This window comes from Nuphar pumila, chromosome 11 (assembly GCF_984573655.1).
Source record: "Nuphar pumila chromosome 11, dmNupPumi1.hap1.1, whole genome shotgun sequence".
NCBI lineage: Eukaryota > Viridiplantae > Streptophyta > Magnoliopsida > Nymphaeales > Nymphaeaceae > Nuphar > Nuphar pumila.
The window spans coordinates 91088303-91102314 of NC_143259.1; the positions used below are offsets into that span (position 1 = coordinate 91088303).

The 14012-nt window shown below is 39.8% G+C and overlaps 1 protein-coding gene across 1 annotated transcript in view; it reads right to left on the reverse strand.

Moving 5' to 3' along the window:
• The window catches only part of LOC149822488 (maltose excess protein 1-like, chloroplastic), a 68293-nt gene extending 64492 nt beyond the window's left edge, over nt 1–3801 (reverse strand). Inside the window, exons 1-2 of the mRNA XM_089981570.1 lie at nt 3539–3801; nt 3264–3458 (exon numbers count right to left, since the gene is read on the reverse strand). Of these exons, the coding sequence (XP_089837696.1) occupies nt 3264–3458; nt 3539–3763 (420 nt within the window). The 5' untranslated portion in view covers nt 3764–3801. The remainder of the gene's footprint in view (nt 1–3263; nt 3459–3538) is intronic.
• Between the last annotated feature and the right edge of the window lie 10211 nt (nt 3802–14012).

The following is a 14012-nucleotide window of genomic DNA, read 5'->3' on the forward strand; positions in this document are numbered from 1 at the left end:
TCCATAAGATCATGCAAAAACATATAGTCGATTTCATTTGCTTTATCGAGTTTTTCAAATCCATTCTCATCTTCTAAGAAAGTCATGTCTTTTGAAACATAAAGTTTGTTATTTTTTAAATCAAAACACCTATAGCCTTTTTTATTTTCCCCGTAACCTAGAAAAACACATTCAATTGCTTTTGGTGACAATTTATCTCTCTTATATAAGAGAACAAAGCATTTACAACAAAAAATGCGAAGGCGATTGAAGTCGGGTGAAAATTTGAAGAGTTTTTCATAAGGAGAGGCATTCTTTAATTTAGAAGGCATTTTATCGATTAAATACGTTGCGGTTAAGACGACTTCGGCCCAATTTTTTTTGGAATATCTTTAGAGACAAGCAATGTTCTAGTGGTTTCGATAATATGCCTATGTTTTCTTTCCACTAGTCCATTTTGTTGTGGAGTTCTAGAACACGATTTTTTATGACAAATTCCATTTTGTTTTAAATAATTTTGAAATTCGGTAGACAAATACTCTCCACCGAAATCGGATCTAAGAATGGATATATTACTTTGAAATTGATTTTGTATTTTCATATGAAACTCTTTAAAGAAGGAAAACGCTTCGATTTATGACTAAGAAAATAGATCCAAACATATCTAGTGAAGTCATCGATGAAAGTGACATAGTAAGAGTAACCACCTTTAGACATAACCGAAGATGGACCCCAAACATCCGAGTGCACCAATTCAAAAGATCTTATAGAAAGAAAAGTTCTACTTGGAAATGGAATACATTTTATTTTCCCCAAAATGCAATCTTTGAAATTAATATCTTTTTCCTTACAAAATTTGTTTTCAAATGGAAAAAGATACATTTTTGAATAACTTGGATGTCCAAATCTTTTATGCCAAGTTTCAATGCTTTTATCTTGGACATAAATACAAAAAGAGTTTGTAGGAAGGTTTAGATGATCCATATAGTAGAGATCTCCCTTTCTATGGCTTTGCCCAATCCGCTTCTCAGACTGGAGATCCTGCACAAAGCAACCATTAGATGAGAATGACATTTCACATCCATGGTCGGCAATTTGGGAAACCGAAAAAAGATTCAAATTTAGATTTGGAATAACTCTTACTTTTGGAACAAAAAGGTTTTGAGAATTTTTAGAGTTAAGTGTTCCAATACTTGTGATTTTTAAAAAAGTCACATCGGCCGTAGAAACACATGAACCTTTTGAATTTGTGCATACATCGGTTAAGGCATTTTCATGAGGGGTCATATGAAAGGATGCTCCGGAGTCTAAGATCCAAGAATACGTATCGGGTGATGATGTAGATGCAATGGCCGCACCCGATGTGGAGGAAGTGGTTTTGAGAATTTGTTGTAGAGCCATAGATATTTGGCCAAGTGTTTCTTTGAGGTCTCCACTCTTGACTTCATCTTCTTTGTTGGTGGTAGATTTTTCAAGAGAAGTCACCTTAGACTTGAATGTTCCATTTAGCTTTGGGCAAGCAGGTTTGATGTGACCCGACTCATAACAATGATGACATACAATCATCTTTCTTCCTCCACTATAGTTTTCTTGTTTTCCAAAGTGTAGTGGTTTATAGGTTTTGACATTGCTACCGGGTTTGGATACGGCAAGCACTTTATCAATGTGCTTACTCATGCCAAGCCTAGTTTCCTTTTGTGTGATTTTGGCTATGCATCTTCTATTGGAGGAAAAATAGATCTATGAAGAAGTGATGACCTCACTAGATCAAATTCGGGACGTAGTCCAAACAAAAATTGAAACAATCGATCTTGTTCCATTTGTTTTTGTCTTAATTCAACATCTTCCATAGCTACCCATTTTGGCTCTAAAAGAGCCAACTCAACCCATAGTGGGTTTAAAGCACTATAGTAATCTTGTATACTTAAATCACCTTGTTTGGTGGTTCTAATTTTTTTTTTTGTAAAAAGTACGTTCTTGCAAGGTCTTTTTGGGTATACATACCCTTCATAAAGAACCAAACCACATTGGCTCGACAAAATTTAACTATGTTAGCACATACCTTGAATTCAACATTGTTCATGAACCAAACAAGAATTTTGGCGTGATTGTTTTTTCAATCTTCAACTTTCTTTTGGTGGTCTTCAATGGCTTTGAGGTGAGCATCTCCCACAAGAGCATTTTCTTAGCCTCCTTCAATCTTGGTGAGCTCCAATTGAGGTTTCAGAATAAAACCCATAACATAACCCCAAAGTTTCTTACCTTTGAGATTGTTCTCCATCGCTTGAAGGATAGGTCAATTTTGGATTCTGTGGTGTCACCAAAAGTGTATGAAGGATAGAGACAATATATGTGAAAATGAATATCACGCTTCTTCCTCTAAGAACTGAATAGCTTTGATACCATGTAATGAAGTATCCGAAAAAATAAAGAATGCAAAGAGCATTCACAATGTCTAATAATGTACAAAATACAAAAGAGATAATAGCGGAGTCTACCATGGGACAATACAGACAAGCTTTAAGAAAATCACAAACTAAAATATAAAATCTCTTTATTGAGAGGGAGAGAACACTAAAGCTTAAAGAATACAAAGGGGTTCACCCCTATTTATACAAAAAGAATGGCCTCAGAGGAGCCAAAAGGAGGGCAAAAAAGGGTCACAAGTGGGGCCCCTTCTTTGAGAATAAAAGAAAAAAGAAAAAAAAACATGAAAAAATAAAGAAAAAAGAAAACCTAATCTAATAAAATAGTTGTTTATTAAAACAACTATATGAAAAGACATAAATACCTCTCTCTGGTATATATATATTGACATACCTACAAGTACGTACTGACCCATCTCAGCCCTATATATATATATATATTGACATACCTACAAGTACGTACTGACCCATCTCAGCCCTACCATTATTGTCAAAAAGAAAAAACAGGGAAAAACAAATACCACACTTACTAACTGCTACAGATACGGTATACCCCAAAAAGAGGGGAATAAAAAAAACAGAAGTTTTGAGTTGAACGCGATCTAACGGGGATCATCCGTCATGTTCAATCCCCACCGCACACTTGCTTGGGGAAACGTGAGCGTGGGGCCCAATGCACAGTCCGATGTGCGGTAAAGAATGATCGGTCAGATTCAATACGACCTGATCTGTGCACTCTGCGTTGGATATAAAAAAAAAAAAACAGCAAAAAGATTGGGACTCCAAAGTTACAGAGACAAAACCAAAGCGGAGAAACAAACAAAAGAGATAAAAAGCAATAGGGAGCGAAAAACTCACGATCCACGGGACGGCAAAGAGAGCGCGCTTGTTTCCGGCCATAAGGTTCCGGCAATTCAGCACGATTTGCGGCATCTGCAGCAGCAGGAACGGCAGGTTCGCCGCCCCGGCGAACCTCGCCGTCATCGCATCCCATCGCTCGAACTCGTCGTCGCTCTTCCCCAATCCGCCCTCTTCCTCGCCCTCCCTCGGTTCCTGTTCTCCATCCGATCAGCACCGTACTCATTGACAAAAAAGAACAAATCAAGCATGATGCATCAGTCAAAGTTTCCGACCTTGCTTCGAGAATGATCCAGAAACGGGCTCCCAGAACCAGCGGCGGCATTGATTCTCCGGGAAGAGAGCGCCGAATTTAAGGGAAAAGGGATGCCGATTCTCCGGGAAGGGTGCGATGGACGGCGATCGGTGGTTCTCAGGTGAAGTGGGAAGAAAGGTCTGAGGAGGTGGGAGTTCGTGGGGCACCCGGGCGCTCGAGCCAAGGGCAGGCACCCTGACTCCATTTGGCTTTTACAAGAGCGAGCCTGGACTAGGACAAACGGGGTATGATGATTCCTTTGCAGTACGTTAAGTGGTGCCATTCACTCCCCTGCCACGTGGCATGTCGTCCAGTAAAAAGTGCCTCGAACGAGCATGTCAGGTTCAGCCAAAGAGCTTCCATCTATGGGTGTCCAACGGGTCGGGTTTGGTATCGGGTCCGGACCTGAGTTTAATCAGACTCAAACCCGACAAGAACTACATGAATCAAACACAGGTCATATCCGGTAAAACAATATTTTTTTTTTATCATTTTTACATTGAAAAATTATGGGTCTTAATCCAAACTCAGATCGGACCTGAGTTTGGTATAAAATTTCACAAACTGTACCAGAGTTCATGTATTAATCAGACCTTCGAGTCTTAATCAGATCTTCTTATTTATAACCGTATCTGAACCCTATAGGGTTTGGTTTGGGTCAGGTCCAAGTGAACCTAGCTTTTTTTTATGATGAAAAAAACCCCAATCTACCCTGGCTTACGGGGCCCACCTTTGAAAGGTACGGACACCTGTGCGCCAGTGAGTTTGGCCCGCTGCCTTCATCTCAGCACCCTCACAATTCCCAACCACCCCGTTTGCCTAGCAACCTTGCCGTGGTTTCTAAGACAGAGACAGAATATATTGTCTTTGTCCGGCGTTTGCTTTGACTGAACAAGCACGATGCATTCATTGTGTACCACGTTTGGAAGGTTTGCGCAGAGCGTTTGCTTTAACCAACCAATAAGCATGTCATCCATATCAAATAAACTTTAAAAAAAAAAAAAAACATTTCAAAGAGAGGAGAATGGGTTATTCACATTATTTGATGGTTAGAGGTAAAAATCCTTAATTCTAAAACCTTAAAATAAATAAAAATCAGGCCACAATTAAACGAGACACAATGATATTCAACCAATAAGCATGCTAATTGGCATCAAATAAACCTTAAAATCATAGACAAAAACTAATCATGCAAAAACCTTAATTTTAAAACCTTAAAATGAATAAAAATCTGGCCACATTCAACCAATAAGCATGCTATTCACATCAAATAATCCTTACAATTAAAGACAAAAACTATTCATGCAAAAACCTACTTTTAAAACCCTAAAATGAGTAAAATATCTCACTAGATTTGATTGGCTACCAGTGATATTTTAACCAAAATTCATGCCATTTATATCAAATAAACATTCAAATTCAATACAAAAATTAATCATGGAAAAGCCCTAATTTTAAAACCCTAAATCTGTTCATATGTGGTGCATGCGGTTGGCTACACTCCTACAACACACACAGGTCATCGGCAATAGGAGCTCTCAAGGCAGTAAGGTTTTTTCATGACCCACGGGGCACACGCGTGTTCACACGATTGGCATTAAAACACACCCCAAGGGGGGTGTTTGCATGTCACGAAAAATAGAGGCTTTCCACAGATACATGTGCAATCCCATGTATTTTCATGGGCCCCACCACCATGATGCAAACATGAGTTCATTTTCCTCGTTTTCAATGTTTTCACCCATAAATAGAGATGATTTGTACAAGATGTTCAATTTGGTTTAATAGACCCAAACATATTGAATGTGTTGTCAGATAGAATAAAACTTGGCATACCCATTAATCTTTTGGTTTTGTCAAGAGCTACAAATTCTTATAGAGAAGTTGTTAACATCTATACTTATCGAGTGACAATGGCACAGTATCTTCAATCATCGAAGTTAGGAAACTCGGTTACCAAATATTTGTTGGATTAACCACCATGATTGACGTGGTGGTTATCCACGATGTGGATACATCCCCACATCAGGGATGATCCATCGGATAAATGAGCATACGATAAGGGGGAACGGTTACACAAACTATTCCCACTGTATGCTTTATAAAGATTGGGTATCATGAGCGACCCAAGTGAAGAGTGCAGAAGGGAAATACGGGTCTACTCACCGACTGCATCCGAAAGCCTGGGCTCGTGGAGGGCAGCAGTCCGGCTGAGCAGAGAATCTCCGGCAACGTCCTCCGCACTTCGGCAATGGCTGCCTCAGGTATGCTCCTGCATTCTGTATGTTTTGTTTTTTGCAGGGGCTTCGCCGGATCTGGTGATTGCTGAGTCGTCGGCACACAAGACCGGTGGTGGAAATCCCCCGATCGACCCAACATTGGGTTATGGGCTCACACCCCGCTTTCGCTGCGGGGTGTGCTCTGGGTCGACCAGCAAAGCAGGTCACCGTGGGGTGACGCTGCTGCTGGTCGCCGGAAGCCGGCGACTGTCGCCGTTGGGCGACAGACATAAAAAAAATTTGTTACCTCTGTTTTTGGGGGTTTTCCGTCGGCGAGGACAACACCGGCATTTTCACTCCATCCGCCATTAAAACACTGCTGGAACCGTCACCGACGACTATTGAGTCGCCGAATTTCTGAAAAGGCTTCTGTGGTTTCAAGTTTTCGCCGGCAGATAGACCGTTGTTTTTGCCGGAGAAGAAACGCCATCAGGAGCGGCGGCGTTTGTCGTCAGCAAGGGGCCTCACCGGCGGGCGACATTGGTCGCCGGCAATGAAAATGGGGAAAACCCCTCTTTTCTGAAAGATCAGGGTTTTCTGCCCCTTTTTCGTTTTTTTCTAAACAGTTGGAACCGGATCGGGTCCGGTATTCGGTTCGGACCGGATCTGGTTAATATCGGATCCGGTATGTGCCAGGTCTGACCCGGATCTTTGAGCCCCTGGGTCAGACCCGGATATGGTAGCAACCGGGTCAGACCCGGATCCGGTTAAAACCCGGGTCAGACCCGGATCTGGTTAAAACCCGGGTCAGACCCGGATCTGGTAGCTACCGGGTCCGACCCGGATGCAGTATTACCGGGTCCGACCCGGATCTGATAGCAATCGGGTTAGATCCAGATCCAGTTATTACCGGGTCCTACCCTTGTCCGGTTCTTACCAGGTCCGACTTGAATCCAAGTATTAACTGGGTTTGACCCGGATCTAGATAACCCCGGGTCCGACCCGGATTCAGATCTTATCGGGTATGACCTGGATCCAGATAACCCTGGGTCCGACCTGGATCCAGTTTATACCAGGTCTGACCCAGATCCGATTACAGTCGGATCTGACCCAGATCCAGAAGGGTCCATGCACTATTTAGCCTGAACCGGACCAGGGACTGATTCATCCCCCTTCGGGGACCGGTTCAAAGCCATTTTTGGTCGGTTCCTTCCAGTTTCTCACCGGTTCCGAGATGCTAAGACCCTATTTCCTTAAATATAAGAAAATACAGGGATTTTGGCATACTGTTATAGGGTTTTAATGAACTTTTGTTTATACTTGACCCGGTTCATAAGGTTCAGAACCGGTTCGAACCCTTGGATGACCGGTTCAGGGTTGTTTCAGACCGGTTCAGAGTACTTTAAGACCGGTTCGTGAAACATATGACAGATTCATTCAGTTTTAGAACCATTTTGAGGGTCATATGTCTGGTCCATTCGGTTTACGGACTATTTTAAGATATTATGTTGTATATAATATCGGCATTAAGGATAGTTAGATAACTTAGTATATTCATGTCACCAAAGTGACTGAATACACGTGTGTTATCAAAAATGTTGTATTATCATATGGTTTTAGCCAATATTGTTGTTATACTTATATTCATGAAACGATAAACGACCCAAATGTAGTTTTATCGTGTTTGGAATTTAAGTAGGGTAAAATAAGGTAAATGTGTCGAGATACATCACACATGAGTATCCAAAGGTACCTTGTGTTGATGGTCTATTTTATAAGAACCTTAGTTTTACCGAATATGGTCGGTAGGCGAAGTGGTTTCGCGTGTCGGAGCTCTTACCAAAGTAGGACTCTGATGACCCCCTTCACTCGCCTGGAAAGAAGCATATCAAGGGCCTTTATTATTTTGCTTTTTTCACTAAAGTTTTAGTCTCGTACGAATGTTTCTTGATACATGTCTTTTGTCATGCAGTTTCTAGTTTTGTGATTTTAGATGGCTCTAGCTCTATACCTTTTCTAGATGGATCTAATTTTAATGATTGGAAAGAAACTGTTCTTTTTGCATTAGGGTATATAAATCTAGATCTGGCCCTAAGGATAGATGAACCCGCTGCCCTCACTGATTAGAGCACTGTTGATCAAAAGATTGCTTTTGAGAAGTGGGAGCGCTCGAATAGGCTTAGCTTGTTACTTTTGCAATCTAAAGTAGCAAAGAACATTCGTAGTGTTATTCCACAATGCAGAACAGTGAGAAAATTCATGAATGCCATTGAGGCACAGTTTGTGAGTTCAAACAAGGCCAGAGCCAGTACCCTGATGTCAAAACTCATATCTATGAAATATACTGGAGGGGAAAACATTCACCAACACATTTTGGAGATGAGAAACATAACATTTCAGCTGAATGACATGAAGCTCACTATCTCTGATTCTTTCCTTGTGCATTTAGTCCTAACATCCTTACCCTTGGAATACAGACCTTTCAATATCTCGTACAACACACATAATGATGAATGGACATTTAATGAACTCATGTCCAAGTATGTTGAAGAAGAAGAGAGGATGAAAGGTGAGAAGGTGCAGAGTGCACATATAGCTTCTCATACGTCCAAGGTAGGACCAAGGAAGAATGCATTTAAGAGAAATGTTAGAAAGAAGCCAACTGGGCATAAGTCATCCCAAGACAAGCAATCCAATACTGCTCCCATAAAGTGCTTTTTTTGCAAGAAGAAATGACACATAAAGGCAGATTGCATCAAGTACAAAAAGTGGTTGGAAAAGTGATGTAATTTGTCATTAGTTTCTCATGAATGTAATTTATTACACATTCCTGAAAATAGCTGGTAGATTGATTCTGGTGCTACTGTTCATATTTCCAACTGTCTACAGTTGTTCCTGAGCAGAAGGGAACCAACAATGCATGAGAAAAGCATCTATTCGGGAAACAAGATGAGTTCACATGTGAAGGGTGTTGGAACCTGCAGGATTACTTTGGATACGGGCGATCTTAGATCTTCATGATGTCTTTTATATTCCATCATATAGTAGAAACTTAATTTCAATTTCAAAGTTGGATAAATTTGGATATTATTTTAAGTTTGAAAATTTCAAATTGTTCATATTAAGAAATTCAATTGAAATTGGTTCTGCATCAGTTTATGATGGTTTATATAGATTGAATGTGAAGATCCAAACTCAGGAGTCTCTGACTTCTGAATACACATTGGTTGGAAATAAACGGAGCATGACAGATGATAAATCTTAGATGATTTGGCATCGAAGGTTGGGTCATATCTCTGAAAAGAGAATAAAGAGACTTGTAAATGAAGGGATCTTGCAATCTCTAGATTTTACTGACAATGACTCATGTGTTGATTGCATAAAGGCTAAGCATACAAACACATATAAAGAGGGTGTCAAACACAATAGTGAGATATTAGAAATAGTTCATACGGATGTATGTGGACCGTTTTCCCTCTGTTATACAGGCGAAAAATATTTCGTCACCTTTATTGATGACTATTCTCGGTATATGTATCTCTACTTGATTTTCAAAAAATCTGATATTTTTCAGATGTTTAAAGAATTTAAGAAAGAAATAGAGAAACAAACCAATAAAGTTATTAAGATAGTCAGGTATGATAGAGGTGGCGAATATTATGGTAGATTTACTAAGATGGGGCAAAGGGAAGGATCATTAGCACAATTTCTTAAAGAGGAAGGCATTGTGCCTCAATATACCATGCCTGGTAGTGCCTATCAGAATAGTGTAGCTGAAAGGAGAAATCGTATGCTTAAGAAAATGGTCAGAGCTATGTTGAATTATTCAACACTTCCCATAAAGTTGTGGGGTGAAGCCTTAAGGACTGTTGTGCATATTTTGAATAAGGTTCCTACGAAATCTGTGCCTAAAACTCCTTACGAGCTGTGGACAGGTAGGAAACCATCAGTGTCTTATATGCACATATGGGGATGTCCTGCAAAGGCTAAATTGTACAACCTCCACATTAAAGCCTTTGATCCAAGAACAACCAGTGGATATTTCATTGGTTATCCAGAAAGATCAAAAGGGTACAAGTTTTATTGCCCATCTCACTCACCACAGATTGTTGAAACGGATAAGGCTAAATTCTTAGAAGATGGTTCAGTAGGATTGAGTGCACTTCAAAGCCTTGGTTTTGAGGAAGTACAGGATCCAGTTTTGTCACTTGTTAAGGAAAACATCGAAAGATACCACATTGTTATTCCTAATGATGGTGTGGTTGATCATTCGATTGTTAATGCACAAATCCAAAGTGAACCTATTGTGGACAATGCGGAAGAGCACGAACAGGATGATCAGGTTCAATCTGAGCCTGAAGAACGACCTGTTTGGAGATCCACAAGGATTAGGAGATTTGTCATACATCCTGATTATGTGGTGTACCTTCAGGAGCCTAGTGATTTCAGAGATATGGATGATGACCCATTGACTTTTATGGAAGCTGTTGAAAGCAAACAATCTTCGCACTGAATAGAAGCCATGAAAGAAGAGTTAGACTCTATGGCTAAAAATCAAGTGTGGGATCTTGTCACGTTACCTAAAGGAGTAAAGCCCGTAGGGTGTAAATGGGTCTTTAAGACCAAGAAGGACTCCAAAGGTAACATAGAGAGACATAAAGCAAGATTGGTTGCTAAAGGATTCACCCAGATGGAGGGCATTGACTATAATAAGACATTTTCTTCTGTCTCAACTAAGGAGTCAATGAGGATAATTTTGGCCCTTGTAGCTCATTATGACTTAGAGCTACATCAGATGGATGTGAAAACAACGTTCCTCAACAGAGATCTGAATGAAGAGGTATACATGGAACAACCTCTTGGTTTCTCTGAAAATGATCGTTTGGTTTGCAAGCTTAACAAATCAATATATGGACTTAAACAGGCCTCCCCACAGTGGTATATTAAATTTTTCCAAGTCATTGTGACTTTCGGGTTTACAGAAAACATTATTGATCAATGTATATACCTTAAGGAAAGTGAGAGTAAGTTCATTATATTGATGTTGTATGTGGATGACATTTTACTTGCAACCAACGATATAAAGTTGCTTTCAAAGACAAAACAGTTTCTTGCATCACATTTTGATATGAAAGATATGGGTGAGGCTGCTTACGTTTTTGGCATTGAGATTCGTCGAGACCGAGCAAAAGGTTTTCTAGGCCTCTCCCAAAGATCCTATATAGAAAAGGTGTTAAAGCGATATGGGATGGAGAATTGTTCTCCTAGTTCTACACCCATATCAAAAGGTGACAAGCTGAGCCTAAAGGATTGTCCACAGAACGATATTGACAAAGCACAAATGTGTGCTTATTCATATGTATCAGTTGTTGGCAGCTTGCAGTACGCGCAGACATGTTCTCGACCAGATATTTCTTTTGCAGTAGGGGTACTTGGCAGATTTCAGTCTAACCCAGGTTTACCCCATTGGAAGGCTGCCAAGAAAGTCTTGCGGTACTTGCAAGAGACAAAAGACTATATGTTAACGTATCAAAAAGTTGATCACCTCGAGGTCATTGGCTACTCAGATGCGAATTTAGGAGGATGCCTTGATAGTAGAAAGTCTACTACTGGGTATGTCTTCTTACTTGCTGGGGGCGCGATCTCTTGGAGGAGTGGAAAGCAGACGACCACTGCTACCTACACCATGGAAGCAGAATTCATAGCATTGTACGATACTACTTCGCATGCTATATGGTTAAAGAACTTCATATCACAGTTAAAGGTGGTCGATTCCATTGGGAAGCCACTGAAGGTCTACTGTGATAATGAAGCTGCGGTGTCCTTTTTGAACAACAACAAAAGTACTACATCATGCAAGCATATGGAATTGAAGTATTTTATTGTTAAAGAAAGGACAAAGAATCATTTAGTACATATTGTCAATATTGGTACCAAAGAGATGATCGTTGATCCTCTTACTAAAGGGCTAGCACCGAGATTATATTCCGAACATGTAATGAGGATGTGATTGTTAAACTCTTTTTTGACATATGCATATAAATAAAGTGATCACTTTCAGTTTTTTGATTCTCATTATGGTTGTTGTTAATCTCATAAGGATTAGAGATTCAACTAAGGACCTTTAGAATAGATTATAAAGGCCATTCTATTCATCAAGTTATTTTTATAAGGTTTTCTGGTTAAAAGATTTATCGTTGGATCAAGTGGGAGAATGTTGGATTAACCACCACGATTGACGTGGTGGTTATCCACGATGTGGATACATCCCCACATCAGGGATGATCCATCCGATAAATGAGCATACGATAAGGGGGAACGGTTACGCAAACCATTCCCACTGTATGCTTTATAAAGACTGGGTATCATGAGCGACCCAAGTGAAGAGTGCAGAAGAGAAATACGGGTCTACTCACCGACTGCATCCGGAAGCCTGGGCTCATGGAGAGCAGCAGTCCGGCTGAGCAGAGAATCTCTGGCAACGTCCTCTGCACTTCGGCAATGGCCGCCTCAGGTATGCTCCTGCATTCTGTATGTTTTGTTTTTTGCAGGGGCTTCACCGGATCTGGTGGTTGCTGAGTCGTCGACACACAAGACCGGTGGTGAAAATCCCCCGGTCGACCCAACAATATTATCCTAGGTGATAGATCTCATTGACTTCTGTAGAAGTTTGGATGCATCTCTCGGTTATAAGTGTTATCTAAAAAATTCTCTCGATAATTAGACTGTCCTTTTTGAAACAAATTAGTCTGTCCTCTTTAAAACAGATTCAGCTAATCGTTCAGAGTATCAAAATACATGAAATAATAAACACCTGAATGACCCCAGTTGTTTCTACGTATTGTTTTTTGAGTACATGTAGATCGTAATTATTGAAACAAGATTATCATGTTCCTTTTCGCCGTAATGGTTTCCATGAGGGCGGTGGGGGGTTGGACTCCTCTTCAGTGGAGAGAGCTCCACAGTAAAAGCTACCTCTGGAGCTCTCTTCCATGACACAAACTGCCTCTTAATTGTACTAAAATCCTAAAAACACCCTCTATCCTTTTTTTCTTCCCCATTCTCATCTGTCATCCACATCCCATGCAACCCTCTTTCTTGGTCTCCAAGCAACTTACTCTGTTATATACCATTGTCAACTGATTCTAGAGTCCTCACTGTTTCCCTCTTTTTTCCCATGGTTCTCATTGTTGTCTCTTCTTTTTCCCAAAGGTCTACGCTGTTTCCCCATCTTTAGAACTAGAAATCTGCTCTTCTTTTTTTGTCAATGGGGCATCCTTTTGAAACATCTTATGGCTGGTTCTGTTGGGTGGAGTTACCAGTTTCATGTAAATTTGTTATAACTGTGATATGTTTGTACAATTGGAAATTAACGTTTCAGTTAATTCTTTGTCTGTGTATTTTCTGAAGGTCTTTAATTTATTTAGTACAAATACAATATTGGACCACTAAAAAAGGAGTTAAACTTGTTGAATTTCAAGTAAAAAATGGGGTCTCATTAGACCTAATTCTAACCCAAACTCGACTTCAGTGCTTATTCAATTCTAACTTGGATCTGAATAAGCCCAAGAATATTCGTTATCAAACTCAAATGTTTATTATAAAACATCTAGCACAAAAGTATGAATCAAATCTAGTTTGACTTGTTTTTTAATCATTGGTTCTAATTTCAGACCTGGATCCAATTCGGGTCTCACGATAAAGTGTTGAATCTGGATAGAAAATGAGAACATATGACACGAGATCCACTCAAACAAGTTAAACCCATTGAATTTTATGTGAAAAACGGGTTGGGTAAAATTGATTTTAATTCTTATTTGGTTCTAACCTCAACCAAAGTAAACCTAAATATATTTATCCTGGCTGAAAAACCCAAATTCAGACATATCGAAAACAAAAAATATAGACCGGTTCTATTTCAGACCTGAGTCCAAACTGGATTGATTCCTCACTGGTACGCTCCTAACAAGATCTAAGGGTGGGTGGATGTCATAATTAAGTAATTTTGTGTTTTAAAAGGGCAATCAAGTATTTTTAGTGATAAAGGTAAAATAGAAATTCTAAGAGTACGTTTGGAAGCAAGAAAGATGTAGGAAAAGTGATGCAAAATGGAATATCCTGACAGGTTTTTCACCCTTTCAAACAAGAGAGACTTTTTGGTTTAAAGAGTTTTTTAAAAAAGTACATTTTTTTACAGGAAACATTCCTCCAAATGTTTCTTACCATGAAAAAATT